At 48.2% G+C, this 12,973-nt stretch overlaps 1 protein-coding gene across 1 annotated transcript; it reads left to right on the top strand.

Annotated features, from left to right (window-relative positions):
• The first annotated feature begins 548 nt into the window (after positions 1-548).
• Positions 549-2,837, top strand: LOC123430614 (pentatricopeptide repeat-containing protein At5g13770, chloroplastic). The gene has a single exon (XM_045114464.1). The coding sequence runs from the start codon at positions 745-747 to the stop codon at positions 2,572-2,574; it is 1,830 nt and encodes a 609-aa protein (XP_044970399.1). The 5' UTR covers positions 549-744; the 3' UTR covers positions 2,575-2,837.
• The last annotated feature ends 10,136 nt before the right edge of the window (positions 2,838-12,973 follow it).

Genomic DNA, 12,973 nt, shown 5'->3' with positions numbered 1-12,973 from the left:
CTTCAATTGTTCTTCGGCGACAACCAAACCAAAAAATACCATCCAAACCGGTGCATATCTCGGTGCATTTTTCAAAGGGACACGACCGTCAGAAATATGAGATGGATCAACTTATCTATTTATTCGCTTGTGCGAAATGGGGAAGCAAATTATTGAACTACATCAATTGAACCCAACAATAAAGCCGGAAACAAAGACATAGTATTAATGAAAATTGCATGTTTCAAATTTATCTGGCTGTTGGGTCGCCAGAACATCGGCAGAATCTTGTGGCTCTCGTAAGTAGCTTGAGTTTGTGATGTTTTCACTGAAAAGAAGTCAAGTACTACCACAAGTCCAATTTTCCCTTGGACAATCTGTTGGTAGCTTTCAACATGTCTTGGACCCCAATTTCGCCTGCCAACACTTGAGACATGTAGCATCACAAGTTAACTGGTGGCTGTCCACCGGGCACGAGCTACGTGGACCAAGCCCCTCCAGCCACGAAATGAGGCCGCCGTGGCTTCCCCCGTTTGCCCCCAAAATCTGAGCTTCTTTCACTTGCCGGGTAACTGGACCTCCACGTCACGGATGTCGTGAGATTTCCACGGGAGCTCACGTGGCGGGATCCCACCCGTCCGAAGCAGACAGTTTCCACCAGCAGATGCTCGTAAAAACCAGCGCGACGGAATCTGCAAGATAAGGTGCCTTCGTCCCGAGCAGCGTCGTTCTTCCATTCCCAGCCTCCAGTTCCCGTCGTGAATCATGGCCAAATGCTACTCCGACTGGCCTCCCCTCCCCCCTCTCCATCCATCGAGACGAACGTCGCCCAACGCCTCCCTCTGCACGATCAAGCGGCAGCTCGCGTCCTTCGTCCTGCACTGCTCCCGCTCCTGCGCCTCCCCCGTTCTTGAGCCCAAGAACTTGCCCGGCGAGCTCCACGTTCTTTCCGCTCCGGCGCCGGCCAAGGCAGCCCCGGTGTCCACGCTTCCCGATGCTGCGAAGCTCGGCATCTCCAACAAGTTCATCCGGGGCCTCTGCAGCGACCGGCAGACCGAGCCGCTCGCCTTCGAGTGCTACAGGAGGGCTCTGCAGCAGCCCGAGTTCCGGCCGGACAAGAAGACCATGAATGCGCTCACCGTGCAGCTTCTCCGGGCCAAGCAGTGGAGCTCGCTGGAGCATCTGGTCCAAGATTTCATGGCCTATGGGGTGCTCCCGGAGAGGCGGACGTGCGCGCGGCTCGTCGCGACCTGCGTCAAGGCGAGGAAGTTCGGCCTCGCCGACGTGGTGCTCGGGGTTCTCGAAGGGAAGAAGGGCCCGGCCGCTGCCGTGTGCTTCAGCTCGGCGTTGCAGGCGTACAACAAGCTGCACATGTACCGGAGCACGGTGCTGCTGTACGAGCGGATGAAGGCGGCCTGCCTGTCGGTGAACGCCGACGCCTACCGCGCCGTGATGGCGGCGTTCGGGGCGCTGGGCGAGCCGGACACGGTGGCTTCCCTCTTCAAGCAATACAGGTCTCGGAAATGGTACCCCTCCGAGACCTGCCTCGAGACGTACACCATCGCCTGCGACGCGCTGGGACGGGCAGGCAGAGCCCTGGACGCGCTCAAGTGCCTGCGGGAGATGGAGGCCGACGGCATCTCGCCGGACGCCGCGATCTACTCCGCGGTCATCGGCTCTCTGGCGGACGCCCGAGAGACGGCGTCGTCGGAGGACGTGTACCACGAGGCGTGGAAGAAGGGGATGCTACGAGATCCAGACATGTTCCTGAAGGTGATCATCATGCAAGTCGAGGCTGGGCTGCTGGAGGACACGCTCGGCGTGGCCAAGGACATGAGGGACATCGGCCTGAGGGTCACCGACTGCATCCTGTCCACGATCGTCAACGGCTTCGTGAAGAGGAGAGGCCTCAAGCCAGCCATCAGAGCGTATGACAAGCTGGTGGCCATGGGGTGCGAGCCCGGCCAGGTCACCTACGCCTCGGCGATCAACGTGTACTGCCGGCTGGGGCGGAGCGACAGGGCGGAGGCCGTCTTCTCGGAGATGATCGACCGGGGCTTCGACAAGTGCGTGGTGGCGTACGGCAACATGATCTCCATGTACGGGCAGATCAGGAGGGCGTCGGACGCCACGAGGCTGCTGGCGCTGATGAAGCAGAAGGGGTGCGAGCCCAACGTGTGGGTGTACAACTCGCTCCTGGACATGCGCGGCAAGCTCGGGGACTCGAGGCAGGCCGAGAAGATATGGAAGGAGATGATGCGGCGCAAGGTGCAGCCTGACCGGGTGAGCTACACGGCCATCGTCGGCGCGTTCAACCGGTCGGGGGAGCTCGACCGGTGCATGGACTACTACCAGGAGTTCAGGGAGACGGGAGGGACGGTGGACAAGACCCTGGCCGGCCTCATGGTGGGGGTGTTCTGCAAAACCAGCCGGTTCAACGACCTCATCCAGCTGCTCAGGGACATGAAGGTGCAGGACACCCAGCTGGACAGGAGGCTGTACATGATCGTTCTCAACAGCCTCCGAGAAGCCGGGCTGGAGGTTCATGTCAGGTGGCTCCAGGATTACTTCAATTCCGTGGAGGAGAAAACCTGATTTCACGCTCCACGAGTTCCTGGTGCTCATCTTCAGCATCGGAGCATGAGGATTTGGGTGTCTGGAGAAAGGCACTGCTCTGTAAATTTGAAGCAAAATAGGTAAATATTTGCTTGCCTCCATGCTCCTTGAATCGTGAAGAAATTGACACTGTAAATGTATTGTAGAAAATGGCACCATTGTACCACCAAAATGATCTGATTCCAGATTTACCGGATAAGCTGTATAGCTCAATAATCCTGCATTCATGTCGGATTCGATGATACCCTTGTACATACAGTTGTATTATAGCCCCTATGGTGGATGTAATAACTTGTATCGATACTGAATTTCTCACATTTGCTCACGTTGGGTTTGTTACGTTCTTCGAATTTAATTTGCCCCGGAGCAACGTGAAGCCACAGCCGAAAATGTCTTGAGTGATTATGCGCATATAAATACCATTGGATTGGAGCCATGCCTCCGGAGAATATGACACTGACGTTCATACATGGATGCCTATAAGATGATAGAATCTTCAGCGGAAACCAATAGCGTCCATGGGGGGCGGTGACCGGCAGTGCTGTGCCAGACGCTGCCGGTGCGCAGCTCAATCCGAGGGCTCTGTATGCATGGCGTCCCCATTGACATGGCCGTGCTGCCGTTGCCGTTCTACTTCATGGCGGAGTGCCGGAGTGACAGACACGTTGCACAGACGAAGCGAACACGCACGGCTTCATCGCCAACGGTGCACGTCGGCACGGTGAATGCCAGGACGCCACTGTCCGTGCCGGCCAACATGCACGTCTTCACCCAACGTCGTGTGCCTCCGTCCACCACGCACTAAGCTTGAAGACGGCCAGCTTGCCATTGAGGCTGCTCCACGTTGCCATCGCTCGTGGGCGGAAGCATGCAGCTGAACGTGGCTCCGGCCGTCCCACGTGTGCTCGAGGGCGTCTAGCAGTCCTCCCACCACTCTCCGTGAGGCATGGCTACCCGTCGAGTACAGGGGCAGAGAACGGGATGAATCGGGTGTCTGAAACACGCGAATATACGGCTAAAATATGCCTGGTGTCTTGTAGCCTGTTTCCTAAAACAGTAATGCTAGATGTACGGGCTCTCTGCGAAAGATTTACAGGCTCGTTAGTTGTGATTGGTTGGAACTTGATTAAGGAGGACGACCCCATCAATGAAAATCAGGGAGGGGCAATTAGATTAGGCCGCGTTAGCATCCCGTAAAAGTCTGTTAGAACCTGTCCGTATCTTTAGCATTTTTGTTCCTGATGGGGTTATAGTCCCAGGATAGGGTTATAGACCTGCCCTATAGGTCCTACCCAAGGACTACCCTTCATAGAGGGACAGTTTCGACTGAACTAAGGACCCCCCCCATCATCCAGTCGGTGACGAGCATTTGGAGCATATTTATCGTACCGACTGAATTCCACTCTGTACATCGTAACCTCCCAGGAGGGCAACGGTCATACGTTTTCATACACCATTATTAGCATTTAAGGCATACGTTACCTGTAACGTAGGCATTTATTCGTCACTACTCCACCCCTGTCCACCGGGCCGTTGTGAAGGGCAGCGCACTCTATATAAGCCGCCCTTCCTCACTGGTGCAGGGGTTGGCATTTACTGTAATCCTATATTCCACTCGACACTAAGCTCCCAAGAGCACTGAGACGTAGGGCTTTTACCTCCACCGTAGAGGGGCCTGAACTCATACAACCTCGCCGTAGCTAAGGCTCTGCCCATCCTTTCGTACCCTACACATCTACTGTCAGACTTATACCCACGACAGTTCCTAAAAACCATTTTTCTTTTAGAAATGTTAGCTGACGAACGTTAGCCAGGAGGCAGGAACCAGCGGACGCCCTCCCTCACGTCGGATTTGGTTGCACGAATCTTGGCGCAGATTCGTAGCCATGTCATGTTTTTAAACGACAAATTCCATGACGAACGACATTTTTAAACATAAGAAAAACATTGTTAATTAAGCCTAGTCGTCTCATGGCGAACGACAAGAAACTTCCGCTCGGGGTTCCCCTCCCCTGGGGATATATCTGGTGCACCAGGGCAATTAATGCTACCGATGCACGGGATCCTTGTTGCACATTTAAAAATGTTCGGAAAAAATCAAGAAAAAATTAGTGCATTGATATAACATCAATGTATGTTGTCACAAAAATCAAATGAAAACTCAAAATGTTGCTCGAGATACAAAAATGACAAATCCAGCATCAATGTGCTAATGCCCAACTTGTGTTATGTACTATTCAGTGTCAAATTTATCATTTTCGTATCTCAAATAATATTTTGAATTTTGTGACAACATACATTGATGTTGTGTGAATGCACTAAATTTTTCTCGGATTTTTTGACCATTTTAAAATGCGCAACGGGGTCCGGTGCACCGGTAGCACCAATTGCCCTGGTGCACCAGATAAACTCCTGCCCTCCCCATCCCGGCTACCATGCCCCGTATATTAATGTCCTTTTCTTAAGTTTACAAAGTTCTAAAAATATTCACAAAAATGACCCTTTCTCGAAAATTCCATGACTCTCGGGCTCTCGGCACCATACTAATCACCATGACGCCCTCGTTAAGAGCCCTTAATTTTTTAATATGATACATTTTCGAAATTAAATTTAATAAATAATACACGATTTTTATTATTTACAAGAATAATAGACCTTCGGTTGCAGCTAAGCCGATAGGCCGCTGTCGGCCGCAGCGTAGCCGATTGGAGCTACTCGGCCGCAGCATGGCTGACTGAACCTGCTCGGCCACATGAAAGCCGACTGGAACTCTATCTTGCTGCAGCTAGGATGTATGCATTGTGTACTGTCTAGTTAACTGGCCGGCTGTAGCTCAGATGTGTGCACTGCTTAGCTGGCTGGCCGGCCGGCTGCAGCTCGGAGGTGGCTCGGACTAAGATCCCACGCCTTGACAGAGCCGGGTCACGGCGTGCCTTGCCCCCTCTCATTCAGCGTTTAAATTAATCCCACGGCTAGCAGCGGTCACAGCCGGTCAATGGTTCCACGGCTACATCAGCTCACAGCAGCAGCTCACAACCAAGTCAAACCCACAAACCCAGCAATGATTCAGAGTCCAAGTTCAGAGCAAAACATTAGTTTAATATAAGTATATATGCAGTATTACAAAGAAGGTACCACAATACAGTTACGATTTGGCAAAGAACAACAGTTCCATTCAATTTAGCATACATTAAGCAAGAGGGAAAACCTGACATTCAGGACATTGAGGTAAAGGGTTCAGAAAAACAACAATAGCAAAAAATTGAACAGAGTGTTTTCTAGGCATGAATAAACTAATTTCCAAAGCATTTAATACATAAATTTATTCTTATATAATCATTCAAGTACACATAATTAAGCATTTTACATGTACAATTTGGCCAAAAAAACTATAGTTAGCCCCAAGTCTAAAATACTATAGTCAAGGCGTTGTCCAATATACCGACACGCACAACGCTGCTCTAACACAAGTGCACACCACACCTAGCCACATAGCACATGCACGTACGACCCGACCATCACATTGGGCACTAACCCATGCATGCATCACATTAGCTAGTGTACGATGCACACGTCCAAAGCTGCAGCCGGCCCGCCAACCATGCAGTTCCTGTCGGCCTCGCCGTGGCCGAGCAGGTCCAGTCAGCCACGCTGCGGTTGAGTAGGTCCAATCGGCTACACCGTGGCCGATAGCAGCTTATCGATTTAGCTGCGGCCGAGCATGTATTATTCTTGTAAATAATTGAAATCGTGTATTATTTATCAAAATTAATTTAGAAAATGTATTACTTAAAAAAAAATAGCGTTAAGAGCGCCATGGGTTCGCACTAAATTGCCACAGCACGCGTATGTGGGCTCTAGAGCATCTCTAGTAGAACCCTCAAACCCTTAAAAATAAACGTTTTTTCACAGTTTTCATCGAAAAAACGGCGTAGACTAGAACCCTTAAACCCGTAAAAAAAATTTAGAGGTCGAACCCTCAAACCCCTTCCCAGCCTGTAGAAGTGAAGGTTGGGGGGGGGGGGGGGGGGAATTGCCCCCAACCCGCACTCATTTTCCCTCCTCGTGCGGGAGGCAGTTGGTTCCCCCGCGCGAGAGGAAATAGCTCGGCCGCATCTCGCCCCGCCGCCGGCCCGCGCTCCGGTCGCCGCTCCGCCGCCCCTCCGCGCTCCGGCCGCCGCCCCTCCGCGCCCCGCGCCCCCGTCGTGACCTCGTCGACCCGCCGCCGCCTCGCGCTCCAGCAGCCGCCCCTCCGCGACTCCGCGCCCCGGCCACTGCCCCGCCGCGCCCCGGCCGCCGCCCCTCCGCACCCGCCGCCGTCCGCATCTCGCCTCGCCGCTGCCCCTCCGCCCCGGCCGCCGCCCCTCCGCTCCGGCCGACGCCCCGCCGTCCCCACGCTCCGGCCGCCGTCCTGCCGCCCCGCCGCCCCACCGCACCTCGGCCGCCGCCCCTCCGCTCACCGGTGAGATTTTTTTTACTTTTTTAGTTTTAAATTTTTGCTTCATTGACACTAATTGTAGCCACTTCGTATGTAGATGGACTTGTTGTCGGATTCGTCGGATTGGTCGTCATCCGATAATTCGGACATTGTTATAATGATTTGAATGATTATTGTTTTATTCGGTGTTGTAATAATAACTAGAATGATTATTGTTTTATGTCAAATGTGATTGAATTTGTGATATGTCATATGATGAAATGTGATGAAATGTGTGATATATGAATGACAGTTTTAAGGTTTGGGGTTGGGGCAAAGACTAGAACCCTCAAACCCAACCCTTATAACGGAATATTATAAGGATTGGGTTTGAGGGTTCTAGTCTTTGCCCCTGTTTTTCAACCCTTAAAAGTGTTAAAAATGTGTAATTCTCAACCCTTAAAACTGGTTTTTGTTTTAAGGGTTTGAGGGTTCTACTAAAAATGCTCTTAGGGAGCATGATGCCCCTGGCTGAGCCGACATGCTAAGAACCATGATCCCTTGGCCTCGGATGTCATCCCATTGCTGGAGAAAAACGCCAGGCTCAAGCGTGGTGCGTGCTAGCCGAGCCTCGGGGCTCCGTTTCTGTTACTCGTTCCTTCCATCGCCTTCCTTTGCCTCTGTCTCCCACCTCCAAAATATCTGGGCAAAATTTGCGGATCACACCTAAAAAATGGTGGATATTATCCCCTTCCTAGTTCTCAAGGTATTCTTCTCCCTTCCCCTCTTTTTGTTGGATAAATTTTGCATTTACTCGATTTGGAGAAACCCGAGTTCATTCAGTTTTTTCAACTTTCATTGTTGCTTGCACTTGTATTTGTCACGCATGGTTAGGGATTCGTATGGTATAGTTAGGAATTTGGTACATATAGTTGGCCTTTTAGTTCTTATAGGTATGGGTTAGGGTTCGTACCAAATTTGGCATGGCACTTGTAAGGATATTTGCAAATGTGTGTTTATATGTACAATTGTATGGATATTTATGCTTATGTAATTATTTCCACATGTATGTATCAATTCGGTGTAGAAAACAATTGATGATAGATATGGATATTTGCACATGTATGTATGTATTTGCACTAGCACGGATCTTTACACAATAACAACGAGGCTTATGATACATTGCAATTTTGTGGAATGGCTTATCTTATCCATCTATCTTACAATGCATTGCACAGTTGTAACGCCCCGGTCACACCCGCGGTCACCCATCCTAGAACTACTCCAAGCCAAGCACGCTTAACCTAGGAGTTCTGTTTGAATGGGCTTCCAGAAAAGAAGGAATTCCTTATTGATATGAGTAGTCTATCATCCCTAATAAGCCAGGCTATCACAACAGTGGACGATATACGACAGATGAAAGCAAGATTTTTGGCCAGCTTCACCTGAAGTCCGGTGCGGTTCATGAAAAGATCTAGTATGACGAGTAATACACAAAGTATATTCAGGGGACTAGGCTTCTCCCTTTCATCTCACTCGTGCCTTGTTTGATGCTGAAGATGGACCCTTGTGGATCACGACACTCATTGACTGATGGCACCCTCAAACAGATAATTTCCACTTCTTTATGGGGATGACGACCACAACTCTGTCCGATGTTTCATTTATCGTGGGACTTCCTATCAAAGGAGAGCCTATTTGTTTTAGCAAATATTCCAAGGGATGGCGTGGGACTATGGTGGGACTCGTCGGGGGGCAAGTCGGGTTGCGAGGGAAATCCCCGGTAAAACTTATCATTGGATTGCTTAGAACCTTGGGGAGTGCTTGGCCTTCCATGCCTTCACGCACTTCATCATGTACCCGAAGACCTAATACACAATCTCTATCAACGACTTAATGGGATATGTCGGGAGTATCTTTATGGAGGCGGAAAATATATTTGGAATGAATTTGGAGGTCAATTGACGGTGATTTCCTTTACATTAGCTTCATAGATATTCTTGCCACTACATAGGTGAGTAAACACAAAAGTTCTAATCTTCCATTGTGGCCCACCTTCGACACATCTTGCACTTACAGTCCACGGACAATGATTCTTGTATTCCTCACATCTAACTGGGTAACGCACTTTGGAGTTTGACTTGTCCACCGAGAATGGTCAATGATACTTAACCGTGTAGTCCTTGAGCCACATAAGAAGTTCTACCAAGGTTTGAACGTTTTTTCCTTCACGAACATCATACACATGTGGGTTGTGATCTCACTTGGAAGGTAGCCTTCGTGCAAGAATTTTACTTGTGTCACAATCAACAATAGCCTTATTGGTGAGTCTTAGATCACACAACAATGATGTCTCATGATCCCGGCCTATTATCTTATTGTATCCCAACAATGAGGCAAGTCACCTATGACTGTCCTAGCACCCTTGACCAAAGCAATCATTATGACTAGCATGGCGCCCTAAAGCCGAGGTGTCATGGAAATGGTCCATTTTGTGAATTCTTTTCAAACTGTGTAGTAAGAGCATAATTTTCCCTAAGTAGTTTTGGTGGTTGATGATAATACCATTTGCGGACTAACAGTGTGCATTAAGCTTTGAGAGATTAACACGTGGCACGAGACAGTTTTTTATCCCTTAGTGGTTAAAAGAGAGGACGGTCATTTTCTGACGATTTAGTGTTGGTGGACATGAGTCGTGGGAAAATTCGTACTATCAAGAGGGGGTTCGCATTTCAAAAGGCTGGGTGGAGTCATCACGTACACACTTGCACACCTTTCCCTTCCTCGCGCTTTGGAGCTCCTGTCCCCCCCCCCCCAGATGGCCTCACCTTCACCTAAGCGGAAGTACCGCTCGGTAGAGTAGTAGTACCGCTCCAGCACTACTATTGCCCTACGTGCACTAGTCACTTCCACTTAGGAGAACTGAGGGGAGCCTTTGCATTGGTTAAGCGGAAGTATAGCTGGGATGGATGTGGTAGTACCGCTCGGTCGGTATTGCCTCCCTCCACTTCCGGGGTACTACCGCCTATTTTTTGCTCCGTGTGTAGCTACCTCGCTCGAGCCATTTCAAAGCGGCAGTAGACAGCGGTAGTACCGTTGTGCGAGGTACTGCCGTACTGCCATCCTCTATTTGGCTAAGCCCCCCTCTCCCTACAATGCTAAGCGGAAGTACCGCAGGGAACGAAGCGATAGTACCGCTCCAGTGGCACTACCGCCACCTCTGAGTGCGTTTAGGTGTATAGGATCCCGGAACTTCCGCTCAAGCGGAAGTACCGCTCACCTCAGCAGTACTACCGCTTATGTGTGACATGTGAGCAGAAAAGGTCACTTTCCCCTCCACTATACAAGTGGATCTTCTTCTCCAAGTGGACTCGCCTCTTTTCCCAAAAAGCTACATTATTGCTCCTAAGCTAATTATTGCCTCGTCTCTCTCCCTAGCCATCAAATCTTGTTGATGCTCTAGGGTTTGGAGGAGAAGGCCTTGATCTACACTTTCACCAAGAGAAATTTAATTCCCCTCACTAATACCTTGTGGATCTTGTTACTCTTGGGTATTTGGGCACCCTGGATGAAACATGTCACCTCGAAGCCATATTCCATTGTGGTAAAGCTTCATGGTATCGTTGGCAGCCTCCAATTAAGTTTTGAAAACTGCCCCAAACTTGTTTGTAAAGATCCGATTGCCGCCTTCAAGTGCACCACTAGTGGGATCACGACATCTCGCATTATGTGAGGGCGTGAGGAGAATGCGGTGGCCATAGTGGCATCCCGAGGAGCATTGTGCCTCCACACCACTTCAACGAAGACGTACTTCCCCTTAAAAAGAAGGAACTTCGATAACACATCCTCGTCTTCATCGATTCCACTTGTGGTTACTTCTTACATTTACTTTGTATTTGTTACTTGCTTGTTATTGTTGTTTTTAGCATCATATAGGTTGCTCACCTAGTTGCATATCTAGACAACCTATTTGTTCCTAAACTTACTTTGTTTAAGAAAGGCTAAAAATTGATAGTTGCCTATTCACCCCCCCCCCCCAGTCAACCATATCGATCCTTTCACGAGTTCATTTTGTGCTGAACCATTCCAAAAGGGTCATTTTTTCACTTGAGCCCGCACGCAGAGAATTAGATAAATTGGGTGTTTGAAACAAGCGAATATACGGCTAAAATGAGCCAGGTGTCTTGTAGCTTGTTTCCTAGAAATCATTTTTCTTGAAGTTTACAGAAGTCCTAAAAATCAAACAAATGCATATACACTCTCACTGTGTGTTTGTTAGATTTCATAAAGAAAATATATTTATTTGAGCACTACACAAGAAGGAGAAATGGTCCTTCACGTTGCTTTTTTATTGTTCTTCACGTTTGATTGCTCAACCATGCCGACAAAGCACAAAACCAATACATCATTTAGTACTTGTAGTGCTCTATTATTTCCTACCATTTCCTTTGGCTCCTTGTGGGATTGATACACTTACTTATCGAAAAGGTTTGTTATTCACCCCCTACCTTTGATGGACATCACAGATCAAAGAAATGCTAGAGACGAAGGAGTTGATGGCCAAAACTAAGGCACATAATATGGCAGGGAGATGGTCTTACGTGGCTCGAGAGGGAAGGTCAAGGTGACAGAAACTATCAAGTGGAAGGAGACAGACGGGGGAAGAAACTTCCAACCAAGCAAAAGAAGCTTGCCCTCGAAGAGTAGAGATTGAGGATAGAGGCATAGGCCAACAAGAGAAAGGAGCGAGAGTAGGCGCACATGCATCGACGGAGCTACGACAAGGCCGAATGGGTCATGGCCTGCCCATGAGTGAAGCAAAAAATAATAAGTATATGAAGTCCGGCCCACAACAATGCGCTGATTTTTAGTTTGATAGCAATGTTTCTACTTTTGTGGCCTACCAAGTTTTTCTTTGGTAGCTCCGCCACTGTGCATATGCTCGTGGACGTTCCACGATTTTGGGCACGTAAATACCCCCTACCCCCCCCCCCCCACACACACACATGGATGTCCCACGATTTTGACACGTAAATACTCCCCCCCCTCCCACACAAACACGTGGATGTTTCACGATTTTTCGCACCTAAATACCACACCCCCCTCCCCCCCCCCCCACATACACGTGCGCGAAGTGGAAGTTCAACGTACACTTAATGTTGTGTGTTGTTTCTTCCCTTTGATCTTCGATCTCTTATGTTCTTGTTGGTGGCTAAACTACGTTGTTTGGATCTCTTATGTTCTTGTTGGTGGCTAAACTACGTTGTTTGCTTCCAGTGTAATCTATGGATATGTATCACTTGAATTTATTCAATACATTGACATTCGAAATGTTGAAATGTATTTTTTTGTGAAAACAACTATTAAAATGTATATCTTTAAACATCAAGCCTTTAATGTTGTTGGAATGAAGTTGAAATAAGATTACATCTACAATAAGATGAGAAAAAAATGCAAAAGAACAATTCTAGGAGTTAAGTTTTAGGGATGGATTGGAAATCAACTTTCCAATACACTGAATTTTTGGGGAGTTTAAATTTTGGGACTGGGTTTTGAAAGTTAAATTCGGGAGTGGGGTTTAATACTCTAATTAAGTTTTGAGATCCATTAGAGTTGCCCTTAAATCCAATTAATACTACATGCAGAAGAACATGCTCCCTTCATTTCTTAAAATAAGGTTTCTTTTAATATTTCATTAGGATACAACATACTTCCTCCGTCCTAAAATAACTGTCTCAATTTTGTACCAGAGTTGGCACAAAATTGTATAAAATAAAATGAATGAATTTATATTTTAAAATATATCTATATAGATCTGTATGTAATCTCTTAATGAATCTATAAAAAGACTTGTATTTAAAACGGAGGAAGTATATTAACTATATTGTCAAGATTTAATGTTAAATCTAACTTGAACAAAAGACCAGTGATGAACATTAGACTTGTTAAGTGCAGTGAGAG

This window comes from Hordeum vulgare, chromosome 2H, assembly GCF_904849725.1.
Source record: "Hordeum vulgare subsp. vulgare chromosome 2H, MorexV3_pseudomolecules_assembly, whole genome shotgun sequence".
Classification (NCBI taxonomy): Eukaryota; Viridiplantae; Streptophyta; class Magnoliopsida; order Poales; family Poaceae; genus Hordeum; species Hordeum vulgare.
This window is presented reverse-complemented; position numbering and strand designations above follow the sequence as displayed.